Consider the following 25,117-nt stretch of genomic DNA (forward strand, 5'->3'; position numbering starts at 1 on the left):
TTCAGTTTAAGGTAATTAATAATACTATTATTATAATATTATATCCAAATTTCTACCAATCGTAAATAACCGTTCGAAAATGCATTATTTGCTAAAAAGTCACTCTTCGTTCTCTCTTTCACGCTTGTGCATTCACTCGTTTTTTTTTTTTTTTTTCTTTTTTCTTTTTCTCGTCGTCTCTTTACATTCTCTTCTCCTTCCTCTTCCACCCTCTCTGTTTTTCTTCCTTTTCCTCTTTCGTTCAATGTATCTCACTCGTTCTCTGTCCTCACGCGATAAAAAGCTTCCTCCATTTAAAAAGCAGTCTTTCGTAGCACTATGCGGAGCTCCACCCCTTTCTGTGCCTCCTCGTTAAACGGTATAAAAAATGTTTCGCCACGAGCGAGATTATTATAAGTTTTCAACTGAGAGCTTCGACGACCCGCAAGACGTTCGCGCGACGACGGTATCCGAGGAATTGCCAATCAACCCAAGTAGAATATCTCTTTCCGTGTATATCGTATGGGGTACGTCACTAATTCGATGGACCTTGTCAACGATCGGAATCGATATCTTTTTAACCAGAGCACCGTGCAATACGCGCGTCGTATTACATCGTTTGTTACGCTTTGCTTAAAAAAAAAAAAAGTCTACTCTAATCGTCGGCGACAAGATCAATCACATTAGTCGCGCTCTTCGAAAGGCGTGACGAGCAAAGATATGTAAGCCTGATCGCGCTTGACGAAGAGAAAATGTCATAGAAAACATTGCTTATCGCAATATCCACTACTCTCGCTACTACGTCGCACACATAAATACACAATTGCCTCGTTCTCATTCGAACACCGGTCCTCGCAGTCGCATGGAATAATGATGAATCTGGCCGGATACTATCGGTCTTTAACATCTTAATATTCTTGCCGCGCTCGTTCCTATGTCAGGGATTGGTTCATACAAAAAAAAAAGAAAAAAAAAATAAAGAAATCCTATTCTAAGAGATTTCTTACTTAAATTAGGGATATATTTCGATAATCAAGTTGACTGTCATATAAAAAGTCGGAAATTGAAGAATAAAAGGAAAAAAAACGGACAGAAAAGAGACACTTATACATTTTTCGAATTTTTTTCTTATCTAAATTTGTTGGTTTTTTAGTGAACGGTCTGGTGCAGTTCTAACAAAATGTGTAATAAAGTTCTAGTAACAGCAAACGTGTCACGACAGGCTGACGCTATGAATAATGGAGATAACATCGTTACGTACGACACGATAGCATGACAAATTTATAATTAAGCGAGAGTAATTACTAACGATTATTTTTGACCGATTTAAGTCGGCTTACAGTGTCAATTTAATTTTTTCAAATGTCGGTCCTAATTTGATTAACGAAGTATACCCTTCTTTTAAGTAAAAAGTCTCTTAGGCTAATATCTTTTTTCGTACAGACCAATCTATCGATATTGCACGAGTTTCTTTACTCTGAAAACAATTGCACGACACGATTGATCGGCAATGCGAACTAGTAATTCGTAAACACTGCTTTTACAACTATCTACTCACAATTTTTAGATTGATCAGCACAAATCAAGTTCATACTCTATTACGTTATTCTAAATCATTTTCCGTATAAAACACTCTTGATTATTAACTATTCCGACACAGTAAAACACACTTTGTCTTGTTTGTAATATTTAAGGTTCCTTGAGAATTAAGGTTTACGTATACATGCCAACGCGAAACAAGTACAGGCTTATCGTAGTAATTAAGGTGATAAATTTGTATTAAAAAAAAAAAAGAGATACATAAAATATTATTGAATACGATTTATCAACGTGCAACAATACACCGTGCACTCTTATTTTCTGGAAGGGATAGAGAAATCGCTCTGCGTGTCGGTCACATGTTAGGCTGCACTGCGCATTCCGCAGGGCGAACAAGTGAGAAAACAGAGAACTCTTTTGACGAGTAAGTTCACAAACGTTAATGTCCCCGGTGTGCTTCGCAATGGTAATCGGGTGCATCGAAACCTGTCGTCATATTCTTCATCTTCTTCGTAGTCATAATTATAATTGTACGAAAGATTACGTGGATATTGGTAAAGATGACGTTGACGTTGATAATGCTGTACTTGTTGATGTTGATAAAGATGTTGGGTACGATGTACGCATTTTCTGGTTTCCAAGGCGCTATGTCCTGGCAGTGAAGGGCGAGCGAGAGTACGTACCGATGCTGAATATCCCGATACGCGCGGAGGATTATGTGACGGGGGTAATCGCGAGGATAACAATCTCGGGGCCAGATTCGGCCTCATTCGGGATCACCAGTTGGCCATGCCTGGTTTGTTTAGAGTCATGAAATAGATCTGGCACGAACTACCGCCCTTTGCCGACGAGAAGAATACCTAAAAAGCATAAAATAATTATCTTTAAAAAGTCGTGTTAGATCGAATCAAATTAATTACTAGTTTTCTCGCGATGTAGATTGATTAAAACAATGATTTAAGCTCGCATTTACATAAGTGATTGAAAAAATCAAAGTATATAAAATCATAGATTTATGTTAATCCTGAGGTTTCTCGGTGGCTAAGTTCCGAAAACATTCAAGAAGTAACAAGAGTTTGTGACGAGTAAGAACGTGGTCGAATTTAGGGCGCCGCTCCCGGCACCGCCAGCATCATCCATGATTGTCAGCAGAAAACTCGAATTGTATATCCCTCGATGAAAGAATTTCATTTCCCATTTCTATTACCGTCGAGTAAGATGCAACTCGAGCCTCTCGCTATTGATCAAAGATGACGCTGGCGGTGGGAGCGATGCCCCGACTTCAAATACCTTGCTTACTATGCACAGAGTGCATCGCACTCCTGTTATTTCACGAGTGTTTTTGGAGTCTTGGCTCAGGCGAGAAACGTTCCAATTAAGGACCATAGAAATGCGTACTTGAAGTCATACCTTATCGTTACGTTCACAAAGGAACTTGAGCCGTTGAGCTTTTTTATGCATGAAAACACCGTCGAGATGACCGCTTTCTACACTCCTAATCTCAATTGCCTTGTTGCCCCAACCCATAATTTGTCCCGTACCAATGTAGGCGACGCTCGTTGGCATCTCACCCCATTGAAGAACCATCGTCTTCGATACTCTGCCATAAGTATTAACGTATACGCCCTCGTTATCGTAGCAGAGTAGCAATTGCATACCGTTACTGTTTGGCAGTGCCACTATACAATGTGGACAAATGGGACCTTGAGTCTGCAAATAAAAAAGAACAAATAACTATGTAACTTACATATCACAGCATTAAAAATAATATAGATGTACACTGAAAAGTAGATATGGCGTTTGCTGCGGCGACGGCAGCTAGCGAACGCGACTTTAGCGTCGTGCACGTCGAGATTCACATGTGCCGCATATATTATATACCGCGCCGGCCGGATTGCCGAAGACTGATTTTCCTTCCGTTCTCTCATCCCTTGTCTCTGTCGCCTAGGGTTACGTACGCTAGCCGCTGTCACCGCAGAAAACGCCGTATCTGTTCTTCGGTGTACATGCATTCTAGTATCATTCATCGGTTGATTTATAATCTTAACATTAAAAAATTTAATAAATCTAGATAAGAATCAGATTTCTCTTACGTGTTTCGGTAGATATATATCGTAAACTGTAGCGGAATCCAAATCGACCGCGTGAAATCCGTCGGCGCTACCATAGATAACTTTTAATCTTGTCCCCTCTTCAACTGTAAGATCAACTAATAAAGGTCTGTGCGCGAGCTCGCCGAAAGATTTGAAGGCCATGAATTTATGATACGGCTTTGGCGCCCAAGCGTAGATTTCTATGGAATCTTTTAACGCGATTACAAGGAACTTTATTCTTTCGTATTTCACTATTTTGAAATGCACTGCGCCCTGCAGATCGCCCACGTTGATCCAACCGTTACGTCGTTCGACTTGCTGCAAATAAATAAAAAAAAAAAGCAATATTAAAATACAGAATATATACATTAAAAATTTTTTTTTTTTTTTTGTATATACAAAAAGAAAACTTACATCACTGTGACCATCCGTCCGTAGAATTTTGCTCTTCAGCCAAGAAAGGTAATAGACGCGCACTCTATTTTTCTTACCGCTGATTGTAACCAGGATATTTTGGCCTTCGAGAACTTCCATTTGTTGGAAACGTCTTCTACTGATTAATTGATAAACCTTACCCTGTCCACTTCTGTCTAACAACATCAATCCGTTCTCGGTTCCAATTAATAGATTTACACCTGCAAAAAAATATCGATTACTATCCAAATTTAAGCGTACAAATTCAGGGACTATTACACGATAAAAGATTATATTTTTTAATATCTTTAACATCTCTCGATAACAGATGTAATAATTGTGGTATAACAAATTATCAGACATTCTATACACTTACCCCATAATGCAGCACAGAGAATCTCGCTGTTGAAACGTTTCTTATATTTACGTATTTCCGGTGTGTCCGAAGCTAAATCGTGGCTGGTTGGAGTTACGTTAACGTTCACGTGAGATTCTCTCCTGGCTGGGCCAGCTCCGAATCCAAAAGTCAGAAAAGACCGCTGTTTCTGTTGAAGCGCAAATGGAGGAGGTGATTTCACCGCTTGTCGATACTGCAACAAAGATGACTTTGCCGTTTAAGAGAACTCCACTAAAAAAAATGCATTAAAATGTCAGGCAAAACTCTACGTTGCACGCAAATAAATGCTGGGTTAGGAGAGTTTGTTTGTCGTAAACCGTAATATTGCAAACACTATCAGAACAGAAGGATACAAATCTAAAAAAAAAAAAAACGCGCAAGTTTCCCTTTTTTTCTCTTTAAAGTAAAGTAAAGTAACATGCAAAGGATTGAGCGAAGATATAAAGAAATTAAGAGAACAAATCAGCCTGGTCAAAAATGCGATTATCTACATAGCATTCTTACAAACAAACAAATATCACCTCGATCGCAAATTAAAGCATTTACTTTTAACAGGGTAGCTGAGAAATTAGAAAGGATTTACATTCGCATGTAGTCTATGTGTATCGGATAAATGATGTGTTCGGTAGGGATCAAGCGTATTCGTAACTAGCCAAACTCTGCTCCAACGGCATCCACAATTACCACTATTAGCTTATTGTTAAATATGTTTTCGTGTTATTCTTAAATGATACTCAATAGTACAGGATTAAAACATCCGCGTCGTGAAACAACGTGATTTATTCAGCGCGCGTTGTCGCGCGTTTCACAGGTGAGAAACAAAACCCAGAGAAAGGACAGAAGAAGGAAGAGAGAGATGTGAGAACAAAAAGCAACGGTGACCATGTTAAAAATTATTGTTTTACCGTGATGACATTATAGGAGTCAAGTATAGATTGTCCCACAGAAACCAATAAAAAAAGGAGGATAAGATAAAAACGGCCTGCGCGTTTACACAAAACTGACATTCATTCTCGCGGTGCATAATGAAAAAAGGTCAACGTTTTAGAGTAAAGTAACACATGTCCCCGTTCCCCTCAGTTCCAACCCCTCGCGCGAGAAAGCGAGGAGAAGGAAGAGGCAGAGAAGGGACAGTAGTTAAAAATTTTTTTTTTTTTTTTTTTTTTTTTTAAATGAATAGATACTTACATTGTAATTAGTATTGGGATTGGAATTGCAGAGGGCCCTGCCCTTTGAGTTAGAGCTCCCGCGTGTCCCACAACACACAACATAATCCTGAATTAGTCACGCTGACAACCGTATAATTGACGTTTAATAGAGATCACACGTGAAACAGAGACATTGCGTGATACATCCTACGATTCTATTGATCGTATCGTAAAGCGCGACCATATAAGTTATATATTTTTTTTTCTTGCAATTTAACATACAAATTGATCTGAACTCTACTACGTTATTTTCGCGATTGTCACGTCTCTTCTTGCACGTGGATGGGAGATGGGTAATGAGCGCTTTTGCATATAACAATCCGTAACTCGGAACACTTTGCATTCCGTAACGTGGTCGGTATTCGAAAAACGCGTGTAAAATCAGGGAAAAACGGAGAAGAACTGTACGCAATTCGTTCAGGAAACACGTGTCGTAAAAACTGTAAGAGAAGTACAAAGGTACGTTTAAGGGAATCAGAGGCTGCTGTCTACAGTTTTTCACAGTAATAAACTGGATGTAACCTACGCATATTCTACGTAGTCAACGTGAGTCGTTGAATCAAAAAATTCCTTTGATATCGCTTCCGACCTACGTTTCACGGAAAATGCGAGTAAAGAGATAGAGCGTGACTTGGAGAGCGATATTTCCGGACCGTTACTAGACTAGTGGTAACTTTCTCTCTCTCTTTCTCTCTTTCTCTCTCTCTCTTTCCTTTCAAGTCTCTTTTACCAAAGTACAGAAAATACGACGACTTCAAATCAAATTGAAATGGTCCCCTCTAAGGACTAAAATTTCTGCTAAGGTACAAACTCGGTACTCCTTCCAGTTTTTGCTTACGATAATGCAATAAATGCAAGGTAATTTTTTAGCACGACTTTCGTACACAATAATTTTGTCTGTGCACATAAAGAGGAAACAGAGAAAAAATAAAAAAAAATAATAAAAAAATAAAAAAATAAATAAATATCAAAATCTATTTACCAATTGCTAAAGTTCATAACGAAAAGAGAATGCAACCTAAAGAAACGGAACAACAAGATCAATACGTATATAGTTAACAAAATGCACTTTTTGACTATCACGGACAATTAACAAGACATTGACACAAAGCATAAGCCGCCCCCTGTGCAAACCCTCAAACTGAAACATGTATGTGTATATATATGTATATATGTGTATGTGTACGTGTGTAAGTTTCGCGTGGTTTAATTGATTTGGCATAATCTGAAAGTATAGAAGTCGAGCGAACTCATACCATGTAGTTACTATCGTTGCCACTAGTCTGTTTCCAAGTCTGGCAATGTATAAAGAATATAAATTGAATCACATGTTTGCGGGTAAACACAGTACCATACGCGCTACGTACCTATTTTGCGACGTACGCTTAGAATAATCGAAGATAATTTGTACACATTGTATAGAAACGTTTCGATCCCAATCACAAAAAAAGCATTACTCCTCGGATAATCCGATATAACACGGAGAAAAGAAAGCATTCTCATTTGCTACTGAACGAAATGATAATCATTCTCAAGATCTCGATCGATCAGTATACGATGTTGTACGTCGCTCACAAGACTCACGCCTTTCGACGAAACATATATATGTATATAACGTATTTCACATAGAAAGTGAAAATAGAGCTGCGGAGAGTGATGCATGCGCGCACTTGCTCAGCTCCAATCGTGCGTTAAAATTGAATCCAGGCCGAGCAAGGAGCAACAAATTTGCCTCGATAACGACGATGGCCTAAATTTACATTAAGTATACTATCCGTCGTTGGTGCATCGAGGGCGATTGCTACATTCGTTAACGTTCGTTTGCAAATATTTGCTCGCGATTCATCCTCGCCAGCTTGGATTCACCTTTAAATTCGCACGAGCATGTCTCTCGTCAAACATATTACTTCAAATTAATTCTACGTACAATTTTCACATAATAATTTTACTCCTTTCACTCTGCAATTCGCGTTATAAGTATCGTTAACATTTTTGTCGAGAGAGATGAAGGATATGCGAGTGCACGCATAGAAGACTGATGTAGAAGACAGGAAGTAGACAGGTACATAGACGGACGGATAAATCTGACCTCCTCGCTAGTTGACTTGTCTTGCCGTTGACCCGGTGAAGAAGTTAGGAGATCTGGTAAGACGGAACTGGGCCGGGAACCTGGAGACGAATCCGACCTCTGGAAATCTCCGCCTCCGCTTCTCGAACGGTCACCCTCGCGATTCTGCAAATCAGTAAATTTTGTTAGAAAAATGGCCAACCGAAACAATCGATAAAATAGCGAAAGTAGAAGAAAGACTTAATCGAAATCTGAATTCTTATATTGACGATTTATTTTTTTCTATTTTCTTTTTCTTTTTTTTTCCCTCAATTCTGAGCTTTTATTTTGTTTCATCAATAAATTCTTATGAATTCAGATTTCAATATTACAGTACAGACATAAGATAAGGAGCAAATTATATTAATTAGATAGAGAGATAGAACAATTACATCAAGTGTTAATATCGAAAGACAGGAATTAGGATTTGATAATTAATTAAAAAAAACCAACGAATATATAAAGAACAATAAAATACGCAGATTATATCACGGAAAAGCGAGAAAAGAAGCAGAGGAGAAGTAAAAAGCGGAAGTACAGAAAGAGAACGAAGTCTGCAGAGAGAATGCAAGGAAAGCTATGAAAGAATAGATAAAGAAAAATAATATATATTAAAATAACATGAATAACTTATATTGTTGATGCATCTAGAAAAAGATTATGAGTTATTGATTTCTTTTCACGAATTCATACGCAAGTTGAGCAACTTAGATATTATTGACCAACAAGTATAGTGCGGAATACGTATAGTAAAAAAAAAAGAAAAAAAAACGCAATCATGCAAATTGCCAATTAAATAATGTCAATCTTATATAATTGTTTCTTAAACTTATTAAGTGTAACGTTATGCGTTAACTAATTTAACGTCATTCACCGAATATTTTACAATTTCTTTCATGACGACTTACAAAAGACTTTACTCTTCATCATTATGAATGCTAATTTAGAAATATAGATGCACAATCTCTCTAAACAGAATGTACGAGTCACAATCGTTAATATAAAAAAAAACCTGCATAATAATAAGCACAACAAAAAATGCAATAAGTTAATGATAAACAACGAGTAACGTTCTCGGTTGCTGTGCTTCTTCTCATAGTAAACTAGGCTTACGCTAATTAAGCTACTAAACTGAGTGCAATCATCACTTTCATTTCTGATACCGTGCGACATTAATAGTAACAATCACACTTTTTAGCGTTCTCGGTTAACAAAAAGCTATCTAAAAATGGATTCGCGAATCGCAGCAGTCTTTCTCTCTCTTTTTTTTTTTTTTTTCATCTTCGACGTACGTTAGCCTCGATGAAATTTCGATGATTGGAACAGACACAAAATCGCTACACGCATCATGCCGGAAAAACACATAGGCAAAATGAAGCATGCTTAGCAAGTACTGCAACACACGAAGGCACGAGATACGGTCGCTGTTTTAAATGCGCAGATCTAGACGAAGCGGCACAACATTCGTATATGTCGCAAGCGCCATGCAAGACGATGCTCGTGATAACAGGCACACTTGTATGACGTTTACAGAACAATTCATCGTCTACAGATTTCCTGTTCCTCGACTTCTGAGATCGATCTTTGCCTTAACGTTGACTTCCTCTTCTCCTAGTATTCCACAATCTCCGTAATCTCGTTGTCTTTCTTTCTCAATTCTCTTTCCTTGCTTTCTCAATTTTCTTGTTACACAAGATCATGCATTAGACATCGTATTAACATAAAATGTTTACACGCCCAAGTCGAATCGCTGGTTCATTATTACTTCACTGTTCTTTCTTTTTTTTCTCCTAATTTATCTTTTTTTTTTCTTTTTTTTTCTCTTTCGTACTTTTTTCCTTTTCCCAAGATACAAATATTTAGTTCGATTAACAGGATTTCCGATGTACTGACATTTAAACACAGTGGAGATTACTGTTGCGATGTTAATATGTTTAGTAATATTTAGTAACTCACATATGACATGTGAGTATGAAAAATTAATATCATATTTCAAAGAAATTGGTTTTGCAGTTAATACAACTATTTTAGTTACAGTTACAAACTCAGTTAGTAAAAATCGCACTTCAACAGAAAGATTAGTGGAAAAAAAATTTTTTAATTAAGGATCCTCGATTATATAAGATTAATTAAAAGTCTCTCATTGACTGTACGCATCGACGCCACTAAAATTCTTCTCAAAGGAAAAAAAACAAAATTCTAATTAAACTACCTCAATAAATAATTTTATCGGCGAGGTTCTCATTTAAGCATCGCACTTTCGTACTCTTTCCGTAGATTTGTTAACAAGAAATCAAAGCATCGAGTAGACCGGTTACGAGAGATCACATTGAGACACATTAATCGGAGAAATGTTTTCGTGATTCGTTATCACGAGTTTTCAGCCGAGTAAAAAAAAAAAAAATTTTTTTATTTCCGAGTCCCGCGGCGTGTCGTTGCGTCGGTGGTAACGACGATTGTCGAGTATCCCGAAGAAATTCCATGCGGTTAATCTTCAGCTCAGTCCTAGATTTCGTATTCTCGTCGCCGTAGAAGTAGGCATCTGGCGCTTTCCGACGTAGTCTAGCATCACGCATCACTCAGATAGTAGAGGACGAGGCACGTTTGTCAGGGACAGGGACACAGCGATGAAATGGAAAACAGAGGAGTATCAATTACCGAGTAGCAATTAATAATTCGACATCTTGTTCGTGTTGGCCGTACCCTTATTAGCGAGTGTACTCACGGAAAAAATCCCACAACCGTAACATATCAGGTAACACAATTCAAAGTAAGCATCAGAAGTGATTTACATACAGAGATGCCACGTGTGACGATCACTGTGACTCGAATAGATTGCCGTAAAAAATCTTGCGCATTAACGCTACTCAGCAAACACATTTGCATAAAGCCTGTTGAAGAGCGAAGGGAAGAGTGAATAAAAATATTATATCTCAGCAGCACCTCCTAGCGAGAATCTCCCATGTGTTTAGTAACAAATAGAGTCTAGGATTAGTGTACTAACAGTAGTAGCAGTAGTAATATTAGTCGTAGTAAAAGGAAACATAATAGGAGTAATGTGACAATAAAAATGTTAGTAAAAGCGAAATTAATAATAAAAAAATTACGACGTGTTAACGATATTTTAACGCTTAAGAAATCTCATGTCGTTTTCGCATGAAAGTAACAAAAAGAATCTAATCCAAAATTACATCGGGGATGATATTAATACTGCTAATATAGTACTGATATAGCTAGTAATTAATAATGTATCGCTGCTACTTATTTTATAAATCGTGAAAGTAAATAATAAAGAAAGAAAATGCGCCTAATTAAAATGAAAAGTCGAGCGTAGCTGTCTAGCTTTCTATGTGATCGTTATGCCGCTGGATGTCGAAAACTTAGTCACGATCGTTTCAAAAGGAAGTGTAACAAATCGAAGCGTCCACGAGTGTCACGGGATGTGATCGTGTTGATTAGTTAACGAGATATTCATGATTAATATTTACAAATGAATTATAGAAATTGGTATAATATACATGAATAAATGAAATAACTCGACGGACACTTCGAAGATACGGGAACAGGGGAAAGGATCGGGGAAGATATCAGGCAAAAAACTTGTAATACAAGGTAGTAAGAAGGGTCTCCTTCAGGCAAGCACACAGGCAGGACTCGCGAAGGGCTCGCGAAAATTTCTCGTAACTCGAACCGGCGAATCGCCTGCGAGTTAGGGGACTAACTGACCTGGGTGACAACGGGGCTGTACTCGCTGGCCGTCGTACTGGCCGTCGTACTGGCCGTGGACTTAATCGTTCCCGCATCGTCGATTAGGGCAGATGCCGTAGCATCCGAAGGTCTACAACTGCGTCTTCTTGCGTTCTCGTCTTTATCGCGTCCGAAATCGTACCTCCTCGCCTCATGTCTACTACCGAAAACGATTTCGCTCTCGGTCTTTTCTCTTCTGGGCCTCTGGGGCCCTTCGCGGCACAACGAAAAATCAGTTAGAACCGGTTCTCCAGAGTTGAGGGCACTGCCTTTCTTACCCACAATACCGGCAACGCTTATCTCGCTTCCGCGTCGATTACCGCTAGCGAATATACTAGATCTCGACGAGTCTGATGACTTCTGCAGATACGCCGAGTGTCTTGCAGATGGGAAGAAGTCGGAATTCTCGCGACGAAAAGCACGCGCAAAGGCGCTCGACGCATTGCCCAGCTTCGAATCGCTTTCCTGTCGCCTGTGAATCGGTTTCAATTGCTGTTGCTTTTGATGATGTTGCTGCTCCTGTTTCCTTCGGGCTAACTGCTCCTGTCTCTTGAGTGTTCTTTCGCTGGACGAAGAAGAGCGGTCATCGTTCGATCCAGATTTGCTCCCTTGACCAGCCGCTTCTTGTTGATGCTTCTGTTTCATTTTATCCAACTTTTCGTTAAAACCCTGAAAGAAGCGGGTAAAATCCCACTCCTTCAGGAGGAGCTGTTCATCTATCTCTGAACGCCGATTTGCCGCTGCACGATCGTCTGACATCTGACTAATTTTCTAGAGTGTGCGTACGATGGCGAAGGTAATGGTACGGTGACAGAAAAAAAAAACAAGAAAAAGAAACACGTGCGATAACAATGTGAAAACGATGATTGTCGATAATGATATGGCGATGTAGTGTGATGATACAATGTAATGGGGAATGACTATCTTTACGGTGGTAATAAAGCTATTATTAAATTGGAAATAATTAATATGTCGAGATTAATTTCAACATCAAATACAAGATTGCAACAAAAGTTGAAAAAGAAAATGTAAATGACGCATGACAATCTGTAGTGCCGCAGCAATATAGTCTATAGCAACGTATATGATCGTCGTTCGTATATGAATGTGCATAGTGTGTCGTACGACAGCGGCAAAAGTACAGACACAAGGCAGTGCGTCATGGTGCTCGCTTGGAATATACAAAATTCAGTCTTGACGAGTACATGGAGCGAAACAATGAAGGGAGCGGACAATATTACTGATTTAGTCCCGATTATCAGTTAATATACGTACATATTTACAAAAAAAAAAAAAAATATGTAAAAAGAAAGATAAATATGCGTCACAATCGTTCGCGTTTCCTTCCCTTTTCGTTTATCAATTTATTTTTACATCAGCAAAAATTTCCCAGTTGATAAATTATTTAACTTTTCATGTACTAACTTTTATAAACGATGAAATAAATAAAATAGGGAAGAAAACACATAGATTTTTGCGAGAACTACTAAAACATAATCACATAAGATTTTTACGTTACATACCAACGATATATGAAACTTTCAAGTCGTACCGAAATGAAATATATGTAAACGGAAAAGAAAAGATCTACAAATGTATATTTCAGCTTGCATTGCAATCTTGGGAACAGAAGTACTCACTCGTTTCATGACTAGCGTACGATCTCCCGATTCTTCTTCATCTGGGGTTGGTGGAAGCGGACGATTCGGTGCTCCTCCTAAAAATTAGTCATAACGTTAAATCACGGCGCATAGCGTTATTAATAATGAGATAGAAAAGTAGTCTTCATACCTTTCGGTTTATCCTCGTGATGAGAGTTTTGAGCATTATGCAAAGACGATGATGACGAGTCTGACGACGGTCTGAAAGGAGAAAATTCGGGACTGCAGCGGTGGAAATAAAGATTGCAGCGGAACGACGTGACGGTGGATGAAGCGCACGTAATGCGTTGTCGATGTTGCGAGGTAAGGCGACCAAGACGACCACATGACGCGAAATGTCGAAGCGTGGGATAGGCATAATGGAAGATGAAATGACATTAGTAATTATTAATACAAGTACGGCTAATTCTTACTATATTTAATATTGTTGCGAAAGCATTAAAAAATGATTCTATATACAGGATATCTCATAGTAAACGAACACCCTGTATAATAATATTATTACAAATATTATTTATTTTTTTAATAAATATTATTTGATGGTTCACACGTATTAAAACTGATGAGGATAAAATATATTATAACTGCTTTCTTTTAGATTATTCTGATTTAATAACATTCGGAGTTTGGTAAATGTAAAATGGTAAAAAAAAAAATCCTATTGCGTAAATTAATTGTGCAGCTATAATATATTTTATCGGTACTGTTAAATTATCATATGCGTTAATGTCAGTTAATAATACACATGTTTTTATGGAAACGAATAATGGAACCTTACCAAGCATTTTAGTATTATTAAACAGAATACTCTTAACGTTGAAATACTTTGTAAAACGGTAAAGTTCTGTACTTACAGTGGCTTGGGTGGATCACTAGCTAACAAAGTACCGTCGTTCCTCAAATTGTTCCCTCCAGCATCCTCTAGATCATCGTCGCTGTCGCTCTCAATCGATAGGGCCTAGAACGACAAGAAAATATATCGTCATTAGAGTAAATCTTATTTCACGTGACATTTATTTTTATTGCGTGACGTGTACTCTTTTTTTTTTACCTCGAACTAGACGCAAGGCGGTGTTTATGTGTCTCACGTAATAAGACGAAAACAAAAGGGATAATGTAACGACAAGGGAACAGGGAGTATGCTGGCATAAGTAAATTTTGCTGCTGAAATATCAATCGCGATCGCACGCGGCTCCAATCGCTTACTTGATCAAGTATACTGGAGGATTGCGGCATCTGTTTGTTGTTCTGATCGTTACCACCTGCGGGCTGCACGGAATTCGAGGTAGACGAAACCGCAGGGCTCTTATGTTGCCTGTTTGGCCTTGGCGGGGCCTCGGGGCCCTGTGACACACCAAGCTCGATGAGTTGAGCAGCCAGTATCTCCATGTCCTACCACCCACACGCATACACGCACAACCCCGTTAGTCACTGTTCCGAGACCTCTGAGAATCTTTTGCTAGAAGCCACCATCGGATAGCCAACAAGACAGCCATACAAGGCAGAAAGGCAAGGAGAAACGTTGAGAGGAACGTAATGTTGTGCAATTAAGCAAAACTACTAACGTTTAAATGAAATTTTCATGAGGTTGTAAGATATGCCGACTTTATCGCAAGAAAACAAATTTATATTTATGACTTAAGGAAAAACATTACGAATTATGCTTACGTGACTCTTTTTATCTTTAAAATAATGAATCTATGCTTCTAGCTTTTAATTCAAATTTAGAAATTAAACTTTATACCGAGTCAAGCGTACAAGCGCGCTTAATGAAACATTTGGCGAGATATGTCACATAAAATTTAGTAAAAGTTGCAATTAGGCACGACATTGAATTGACGGTTTTAGTTTTCGTAAAATTAATTTTGTAATATGTATAACTATTTAATTTTAACAACGCGATAATATAATTAATGGCGTTATATCTCGAAACACTAACAAACATGTTGTGTATGTAGATTCAGACATGTACCAAGAAAATTTATCTAGACGATTAAAATAAAACCTTATATGGATCAAGACAAGTGCTCAAGCAAAGGAATAAAAAAAACATGTAATTGTTATTATAAAACAGACTAATTTAACAATGCATCAGTACATACATTTAAATAAATTAGAATTATAGAAAAAGTTATATTAATATTATAATAGTTCGCAATTATCACATGTTACATGCAACTTTTGCTATTAATACAATTTATTTAAGTTTAATTTTTCTAATTTTTACTTTGCAAAATTTACAGTAAAAATACGCTTATTATGATAGAAATTATGATAATTTTATATTATCTTCCTTATAAAATTTATTTTACTAAAATGCTGAAACATATTGTCGTATAAATAAATCAATGTTACTTCGGTACTGATTGCCATTATTAAATCATCTGTATTATGCAAGCGTTTGATTAAAAGCTATATATATGATTATAAGAGAACGAGAGACGAATAAAGTGTGCGTGTCATCTTACCTCTGGCTTCTTCGGCGGCAGCTACGTAGGTGTGAACATAGAAAAGAAACAAAAACCGAATACATTCCAAGTTCGAGTGCTAGGAGCTTCTGCGTACGTGTATATGTAGTAGAACGCATCAGCGTGTACGTCAATGACGCAATAGCGACGTAAAACGCGTGCAATGGACATGATAAAAATATATATGTATATGTATAATATATTGCAAGTATATAGAGAAAGAGAAAATATACAAAGTACACTATGCGTTAAATAGATGATACTTGGATCGATAAATACAAAAGTTTAAGGCAGAACTGCAAAGAAAAGGGAACGACAGCGTATACGCCTTACTACAGATCTGGTCATCTATATTTTTCTGTCTATTTATAATTGTCATAATTGTTATTAGCATAATGAATGTAAAAAGACAAGGAATATTTGGTTTGGGCAATCGGAAAAGATTGGAAGGATATGAAAAGTGTAAGACTTAGCAAAAACTCACCATAGGTTTAAAGACACTGTTCCTCTGAGGTACGGCTTGCCCGCCAGATCCTGCTCCCCCAGCAGGTGTTTGATGATTTGAAGGCGGCGTAGATACTTTATGCGGTTGTCGAGGATCATCTCTAGGTGTCGGAGGTAATGGACGAGACGGAGGTTGCGGATCGGGCACCACTATTTACAGATATCGATATCAGTAGTAAAATTATTGATAAAATATAAATACTTTATAAATTATCAAATTTACCTATAAGTCTATGCGGTATAGCGGGTCTCGCGGGTGGTCCAGGTTCGGGTATTTCTCTTTGAGATCTATTTCCTGGCTTTTCTTTAGCAGCGGGTGCTTGTGGAGGCACGTCTTGCGTTAAAGTCCTACCTTCCTGAATTTGTTGGAAGTTACGACGCAATGTATCACCTCCGGGTGCTTGAACTATGGATGATGGTTCGCCTGCCAATGCCGGTTCGTCTTCCTCGTTTTCACTACCGCTATATCGGTAATCGTCTCTTTCTGTAATGAATAATACATATATATTAGAATGTAATAGACAAAATAAGTGGATAGGAAATTTTTTATTATTCTCTTCATACCTTTTTCTTGTTTACGCTTTTTACAGCGATCAATATGATCTTTGAGTTGTATTCTGACTTGTCTTTCTGTAGGTTGGTCCCGTATAAACGGATGCTTAAGAAGCTGTTCCGTATAAGGTCTTTGATGGTAATCCTTCACAAGAACTGTTTCGATAAATCCGTGAAACTTTTTGGCCCACTTTTTCGATTTGAGTCGTGGCGGTGGATTACGAGGAATCAAAAACAAAGCCTGTTCGATAAAATAATACAATTATTAAGTTTAAACGTAAGAGTATTGAAACGTTAAAAAATATATATTAAGCGTAAAAATTGCAGAGGAAAACTTACTCTCATAGGATGTAGATCGCAGAGCGGAGGTTGTGATTCAGCCATTTCTAGTGCGGTAATTCCGAGCGACCAAAGGTCACTTCTATTGTCGTAAGTAGCGTCTGGGTTCTCGTCACATGCAATAACTTCTGGAGCCATCCAATAAGGTGTACCGATGAATGTGTTTCTTCTACCTATCGTCCTATCCAATTGTGCGCTAACGCCAAAATCCACTGAAAATACCAAAAAATAATTAATATATAAAAATGAAACATGTCGATATAATTGATATGCGTTAGATTCAAAATTATTTTTAAACCACTATATTTCTAATTTATTTAAAAGATGTTTTACTTCAATCTAATGTCTACACAAACTTACCAAGCTTAACTTCCGCGTTGTCAGTCAGCAAAACATTTTGTCCCTTGATATCCCTATGGATAACTTTATTGCTATGAAGATAACTAAGTCCCCTCAATATTTCCCGTGATATATAAGCTATCCACTCCTCCTTCAAACTCTGGCCCTTTGTTGACTTTACGAGATCCGTAACGGAGCCAGCTCCGCAATACTCCATAACCAGCCATAATTGATCGTCTTTGCCGGGTGATGACTTCTTTACGAAGGCACCGTAATAAGTAGCTATATTCCTATGATTCGAGTACTACAGAAGAAAAAAAAAAGACAATTCATCTGCATTAATACACTCTGCAATAACTCAGCGCTTAAAAATATCTGTTAAAAGTAAGAAAGTAATTTAATTACTCACCCGCTTCAGCACATTTATTTCCAACTTTATTTCTTCCTCCTCATCCTGCAATTAGACGAACAATTTGTTAAAAGTCATAATTTATTTGATATTTTTTTAAATTTCTGACATAGTATTTTTCTCAAATTAAGAAAACAATTATTATTCACGTAAAATAATATTACATATTTGTAATATTGTGTGATAATAAAATAGGGTTCGGTATGTATCTTTATATTATAAAATTCTTAAGTTTTAGATAGATTTAAAAAAAAATAAGTAGGTCATTGTCAGAAAGTAGTGTTTTAATTAGCCTTTTTTTATTTGCATTGATGCGATGATTAAGAAGATAAACTCAAATTATAAATGCGGTAATTGTGCGAAAATTAATACAATCGTTGAGATAAACATAGATCGAGCATTTTGTTATGAGTAAAATGTGAAAATTCCTTTTTGTTTAGAAAAGAAGACTAGCAAACATTAAGTAGGTAAGTAGAATCGAGTCTTTACTCGCGCGTTACGCGAGAAAGAGAGAAAAAGAGGGCATTCGCAAGAAACAATATAAATAGAGAGAAAAAAAAAGAAAAAAAAAACCGAAGACTTAGAGAAAAAGAGATAGAGAAATGGGCGCAATCATAATCATATTACTGAATTCCGACAAATCTTTCACCAACTTAATTTACATAAAATATATGGTTAAAAATGCAATGTAACGGTAATATTAATGCAACGATTTCTACTTTAAATATAGAGAATTAAATGTGAAAAGAATCTGTTTACCGGAAATATTCCATTAGATAAATATCGTTTTGAAACGATTTATATCTGTATAACTGTAAAATCGTCTCTTTGTGAGCTAAATGTAACGATGACGATACAAAGGAAAATCAGTATTGCGCACACGTGCGAATAATTTACTTTCGGTAGTTATCTCACAATAATTTAAATATATTTTTAGTCCGAGAAATAGAAGTAACAGTAATCAAAAACGTTAATTAAAAGTCGAATCACACTTTTGCAATCATTTAATAAATTAAATTATATATTTATCTATTTTGTGAATTTATTACTTTACTCATTCTAGATTCTGGAAACCGTAATGTCAAACAGTGTTGATTACGAATTCATAGAAGTCGTCTTTGTCTTTGGTCGACGTTGACGATACGCGGTAATGAATTTAAAATCGCTTTGTACGTCGCATTCTCTCGCTGATAAAAACTTATCTATCCCCCTGCGGTTGCGAAACGTGTCGGCATGCGTTACGTCTATTCTTTTTTTCGCATTCTAAAGGAAATCTTTTTTCTTTTTTTTTTTCCCCGATGGACACAAGTATCTTTTTATGTAAAACAAATCTGTACAAATAGAGCGTTATCTTAAAAAACCCTTCGCCCTTCCCAGAGCATTACAATTTGTGGCGAGGTAAAACTAACTGTGCACGTATCGTTGAACTTGAAGCAAAGAGAGGAGGTAATTAAACCACAATATCACCACTGCAACCGAATACTTGCCTCCGTCACGTCCATGACCTTGATGGCCGCCAGCTGACCAGTCTTGGTGTGCCGACCCTGTAAACAGAAAACCGCGTTGTCATTACATCGCTCCATTAAATGCATCAATATCTAAGGCTTTGAAAAGATGACAGAATTATTATTTTGCCAAACGCTATCCTTCGATTATCGGCTTTAAATTTATTGTTTTACAATGTACGTCCCTCGTGTAAATCGACCCGCTACTCACTCTCGTCGTTTACCCTTTAAAACCCTTGTTTCAACTTCCACTGACGACATATTAAACAGATTATTAAAAGGTAATGACGTAAATACATGTTAGCTACTGTAATGTCGGCACTAAGCGCCTCGCGTTTTGTTGGAAGAAAAAAAATGGTATTTTTCCTTTGTCATCAAGATATATCAAGATTGAAAAGCATTGTCGATAAGAGAAAATAAAGTTTCTTCAATTATCATTGCGTCAGCAAATGAAATCGAAGACCCACCTGGAGCCACTTTATTAAACGACTAGAATCGATTGCCCGGAAATGACGCATGAATTATAAAAAGCGCTCAATCGAGTCACTCATATGGAGGGACCGTTTCTTCGATCGTTGAGTGATTCTACCTCGTCGATTAAGTCGGCACTAAGTCATAAATATTAAGATTCGTTGAACAATAATTCTTAAGAAAAGATATACGTTCGAAGTTATTTTTGCATAAACTAACAAGTTTAATATTCCGAAGCCTTGTGAAGTAAGCGATGCGATTTCAAATTCGGAAATCTCGAATCTCACGCTATGATTAGAAACGTGGATGATTCAATTCTTCTCTATCTCTCTTCTCAAAGTAGATATGCAACTGCGGCAACAAAAGGAGATAGATCGAGTCACATTTCTCTTGAACACGACAGGTCTTATCGTCGATTCTGATAAACGTTGGTTGGACAATACGATTCGGCGAGATAGCGCACGCTCGTCGTGGCGTCCAAGTTTTCACGCACACGCGTGCACGCCGGCTGATTCTGTGCCGTCATCGGCAGCGGGTCATCGTCCTTTTCCTGCCCGCCTGCCCCTCGTCCTCCATCGGCTCCGCGTAGCACGAAAGTAAAGCGTTTAAAGAGAACGAGTGCCACGCTGCCACGCACACACAAGGTGGAGGAGAGCACGCAAGATAGAAATGCGTGCTCCCATCGATGAAAGCACGCGAAATTCGTGCGTGCGAGTGTCTTCCGGCCGTCCGGTCCGTGCGCAGCTCGGGTACATAGGAATCTCTCTCGCGATCCATTCATTGCGAGTAAGTGGGCCGATCGTTACGACGGAGGCGCGAACGAGCATGTTAAACGTGCAGCCGCATCGTCTGGGCGCGGACAATGCAAAAATTAAATTGTGCCACATAAAACAACTTTCATTTTAATAATTATGCTCCGGGGGGAGAGCTCACGTGAGAGAATCCCATTCTGCTTTTGATAACATCTCTTTTACCATTTATCGTCTCTCTACGACGGAATGAAAATTATTTCTCGGTCGTCGTTTATCCAAATTAATTAACGATCTAGAGGAGGCGGAGAGCTCACGCGGGTGAATCCATAATACTTGTTGACAAGATGCCAAGAGACAATGCTCATTCTCTTCAATACTTAATCATATAAATATCCAATTAAAATGTAGTTGCGCGTATAAAAATACCCCAGCAAAATCAATGATCTTTGTTCCAGTGCTAGTCAAATTATTCCACATATTACATTTTTATTATTATTTTTTTTTTGTAATAATAGTTAATATTAATTAAAATTTAAATAATTAAAAATAATCCTTTCAAATTTAGTAGCTGCGATTTTCTATTATTATGCCTGTCAATTTCATTAGAGTACAAACTTATTTTGTTCCAGTCACGTTAATGATGTACGTTACGCGATCTTCGCGTTCTTCCGGTCGTAGCACTCTCGACCTCTCTTTTCTCTCTCTTTCTCACGCTTTTTACCTCGGAACATTCTCCCAAGGACGGCCTCGCCAAGGAGAATTTTTCCAAAGTGAATCACCGTTTCTTTCTCTGTCACAGGTGAGGAAAGAGGTCCCCCTTCTCTATGCCCGGCTCGAGCACCGTGCGTTTATCTTTCCACACACCTCAGCAGAAAGAATGATGCATTCTCTGTCATTCAACATCGTGTATAATTCGCAAAAACGTCTGTAATCATCTTCGTAATCCCTCTTGCATTACTCGGCAGCGGTTAGAATAAGAGATTCCGAATTTGGAATGGCATCTGCCGTGGACAGGGAACGTTTTACAGCATCAGTCTCCCTCAATATTCCCATATGGCGCGATGCGGTGCATTCGATCCGACAAGTGCGGGAACAACTTGCATTAAACGGAGAAAGGCGATTTCTTTATTTCCTACAAGCATTCTTGCCATGTGACTCACGATGCTTCTGAACTGACCAATTCAGCCGCGGGTCCGTCTGTCGATACAAAGGGGAAATTATTATCTTTCTTTCCTTACGCAGTAACAAGAGAAACGTTCGGTCGGAGGCCTCTCTTAGGGCGAGGAACCGCTCGGGCTTCAGCTCGCGGCTCCGCAGAGGCGTGAAACGACAAGAGGCGCGGGGATATATCGCGAGAATGCAACACCGGGTTGCGTATCGCCTTAAAACACGAAAGTTTCCCACGTGTGTAACACAAGCGCGGGCTTAGATTTCCACGGGACGGAGCGAGACGGAACGCGGGACTCTGATATGAGGTTTGTGATAATGCGCTTAAACGGGAAACGCAGACGTTGCGCTGTAAATGTACAGCGCAAGTTCTGGCAGATAAAAGTTACGGATTATACTGACGGAGAGCACGAACTAAGCTAAAGATACGAAAATTAGACCCTTTGCGCGAAACGCGCACAGTCTCGGCATTGAACGATCAATGATATCAAACTGGTACTTCGTGCGAGTATGATCTGTCTATTTCTGTACGGTGATCTTAAAATGTAAACCGAAAACGCAATCCGAAGAATCCAGGAGACCTAGCTAAATAAAGAAGAGATCAATAGAGTTATCCATCCACCGAAACGATAACGATAAAAAATACATTACTTCACTTCGCTTTCGGACATATAATCGTTATCTTCGATACCAATTCTGGTTGTCGTACATTTTCATTTCTTTCGCGCTCGTTCGATAACTAGGAAGTTGAAAGATTATTGAAAATTAGTCACCAATGTTGTCATCGTCGTAAAACAAGTAGAACATATTTAATTATTAGAGAATATTGTCAGAGAATCAATTCAACGAACTTCACAGCTGTAATTGAGAATAAGTCTCGATTACAAAAGTTTCAGCTATGTGGCATTTTTTTTTTCCTCGCGGTAACGATGCATGTGGTGACGTTTTCTTTATCTTCCGTCGTTTTGACGTGTACGCGTTAATTTAAAATATCACAGTAAAGGTCGTCATGCCACCGTGAAATCGATAATTGACGTGCTCAGCTAGTCGAACCGATAAACATTTGCAACGGTTATGGCTTAATAGAAAATCACAATAATTCACGTTATAAAATTAAATGCGTAAGAAATAATATTGAAAAATCACGCAGATGTTTTAACGAGATTGATATGAATTCGTCAGTATACTCACTTTGTAAACTTGGCCATACGTTCCATTGCCGACGACTTCTATCAGCTCGAAGATTCCAGCGGGTTCCTGAAAATATAAGCGACCGATTAACTTCCGAGAATAAAAAGGTCTCCCTGCAGATGTACAAAAAACTGGATTAAAAAAGGAAAGCCTTGTAGTGTCGGCCGTGCGATTATTTGGCAGAGAAGTAAGAAAAAAGAAAAAAAAATAAAAAAAGAAAAAGATACATAAAGATAGCTGCATAGCCTTGGAGATAAACTTATTCTCATGTGAGCCACGTACTCTCCTCAATAATATGATACAACTTGATCTGTCTCAAACGAAAGGTGCTCCCAGATAAAAGACTTCTTTGTCGCGCGAGAAATCTGACGTGGAACGAGACGTGTCTGCTTCGCCGGCGAAAATGTGATAGGAAAACACGGTCAGCCATTTTAACAGCCGATCGTGACGTTAAATCGTGCAATGTTAGGGAGAAAAAAAAAAGAAAAAAATACAGGGAAACAGAGCGCGGCGCAATTGCGAGCCGTAGACGAGAATGCATTTCGGTGTTTGACACGTAAGCTGCAACGACGGACTCTCAGTGTAAACATCTGACCGTTCGTCCTCTCTCTTTCCGAGTGGAGCGTGTTCTCTTTTTTTTTTTTTTCCTTTTTCATTCCTTCGCTCGTGTCCTTAGCGACAACGCGTATTTTTCCAAATCGATTCCTTTCCGTGTTCAATCTTTTTTTTAAGACGCTGAAACAGGAGAAGGAGATGCAAAAAAAAAAGAAAAAAAAAGGGAGAAGGAAAAAGGCGAGATTCAATCTCGCGTGACGTCCGTCGGACGTGTTGCCGGAGTGGGAACACGGTCGACGGATCGGTTTTGGACGCGTGCTCGCGGTTTCCAGCGGCAGTTCCTCTCGCGTGAAAAATCCAGAGAACGTAGGCTCGCGTGCCTGCAAGTCGGTACCTTTGGCGGGGTTCGGGTGGAGGGAGGAAGGTCGGCGACGTCCGACTGTCAACGATGCGTGCGCGGCTCCTCTCGACGACGTCTCGGGAATTCGTGGCGGTGACAGGCGAAGGAGAGAGAAGGATCGCAAGGCGAACGTCGTCGAGCCTCCTTTTCTCCTCGTCGTCGGTTCTCGCTAGGTTAATCAGCGGCGAGGCTCACCCGCGGCGGGCGGGTTCGGGGAAATGGCCGGTCAGCGAATCAGTGGGAGGGGAAAGGAGGGAAATGAACTCGCGGCGAGGGATTCTCTCGTCTGTGCTTACCTTCAGAGCGTTCAGGTCAATGTCGTCGAGCGAGCAGTTGACGCTCGGTGCCAAATTATGCGCCATCTTGATACGCCGCTCGCGCTCTCGTTGTCTCTCTCTTCCCGTCGCCCGCTCGCTGGAGCTCGCCGACTACTCCGTGAACACCGTTGCTCGAGCGAATCCGCCGTCCAGCTCTCTTCCTCCGACCGCGGTACTCCTTGATCTTCTGCTTTTCTCCCTCGCGGGTATCTTCTCCCACGGCTCGGCCGCACGTGAGCCGAGCGATGATACAAGTCGCGGAAAAAGGTGAGTAAGTTCACTTGTCGCACTACCGACACTACGGGGACCCGCGTACCTTCGTGGAGCACTTACGGGCGCAGCGCATAGTCGAGGAGATTCCGGCCGAGACCGAGCTACGCGAAGCGGGCCAAGTACGCGAGCGACTTATCGAACCGCGGCGGCACGCGCGACGATGACAATCTGCAAGGAGACGCGGTACGGCACATGGCGCGCACGAAACACACTGAGAACCGAAACAGAGCCTGTCACGGCGCGGCTCCGAAGCCGCCGAGGAGAGCGGAGGATACGCCGGAGCGGAGGAGGCCGTCTAGCGGTCAAACCGGACAGCGTCGCGCCTCCATCGCGCTTCCCTCTCTCTTCCCTCTGCACTCCCTTCCCTCCCGCGGCTTTTTTTCTCGCACACGCGACGCGAAGGGTGCGCCGAGGTTCGATATATCGCGCTCTCTTCCTTTCTCTTTCTCTCTCCCTCGCCTTTTATGCCCGAGAAAACCGCGCGGAGAGCGCCTAGCGCCGCTGATGCTGATGCTGGTTCACCGATATCGCAATTGCGGATGTGGGTAAGCTCGAACGTCTCGAATCAGAATAGTCGAAGCTCGCCGAGCCAAGTCGAGTCGTCTTTCACGTTCGTCAACGACTCCGCCGTGCATCGCCATGCACCGTCGCGAATCGCCTTGTCTCTTTCTCTCTCTCTTTCTCTCGTGCCCTCGGTCTTTCCGTCCTCGTCGCGCGACCGCACACCGCT

At 39.5% G+C, this 25,117-nt stretch overlaps 1 protein-coding gene across 11 annotated transcripts; it reads right to left on the minus strand.

Moving 5' to 3' along the window:
• On the minus strand, positions 1 to 24,813 carry Msn (serine/threonine-protein kinase msn). 11 transcript variants are annotated; one of them, XM_070669139.1, is made up of 21 exons: positions 24,094 to 24,813; positions 22,843 to 22,908; positions 19,244 to 19,300; positions 17,757 to 17,801; positions 17,369 to 17,651; positions 17,009 to 17,220; positions 16,682 to 16,910; positions 16,341 to 16,601; positions 16,098 to 16,267; positions 15,614 to 15,634; positions 14,352 to 14,537; positions 14,000 to 14,103; positions 13,276 to 13,367; positions 13,125 to 13,201; positions 11,464 to 12,255; positions 7,720 to 7,863; positions 4,402 to 4,615; positions 4,026 to 4,246; positions 3,612 to 3,929; positions 2,929 to 3,228; positions 1 to 2,378 (listed from the first exon to the last, which is right to left on the minus strand). In XM_070669139.1, exons 1-21 carry the CDS (start codon positions 24,157 to 24,159, stop codon positions 2,295 to 2,297), a joined length of 3,942 nt encoding a protein of 1,313 aa, XP_070525240.1. In that variant the 5' UTR covers positions 24,160 to 24,813; the 3' UTR covers positions 1 to 2,294. The 11 variants fall into 11 exon arrangements, with proteins under 11 accessions (XP_070525240.1, XP_070525244.1, XP_070525242.1 ...); XM_070669143.1 differs by having other exon boundaries at positions 14,352 to 14,489; positions 24,094 to 24,811; XM_070669141.1 differs by having other exon boundaries at positions 13,276 to 13,346; positions 24,094 to 24,811.
• Between the last annotated feature and the right edge of the window lie 304 nt (positions 24,814 to 25,117).

This window comes from Cardiocondyla obscurior, linkage group LG18 (assembly GCF_019399895.1).
Source record: "Cardiocondyla obscurior isolate alpha-2009 linkage group LG18, Cobs3.1, whole genome shotgun sequence".
In the NCBI taxonomy this organism is placed as follows: Eukaryota; Metazoa; Arthropoda; class Insecta; order Hymenoptera; family Formicidae; genus Cardiocondyla; species Cardiocondyla obscurior.

Coding starts and splice junctions, on each gene's coding strand:
- Msn (XM_070669139.1), bottom strand. CDS start 24,159: ATGGCGCATAATTTGGCACCGAGCGTCAACTGCTCGCTCGACGACATT. Junction 17,802..19,243: donor AGGTCATGGACGTGACGGAG/GCAAGTATTCGG, acceptor GTCTAATTGCAG/GATGAGGAGGAAGAAATAAA. Junction 2,379..2,928: donor TTTGTGAACGTAACGATAAG/GTATGACTTCAA, acceptor TATGCTTTTTAG/GTATTCTTCTCGTCGGCAAA.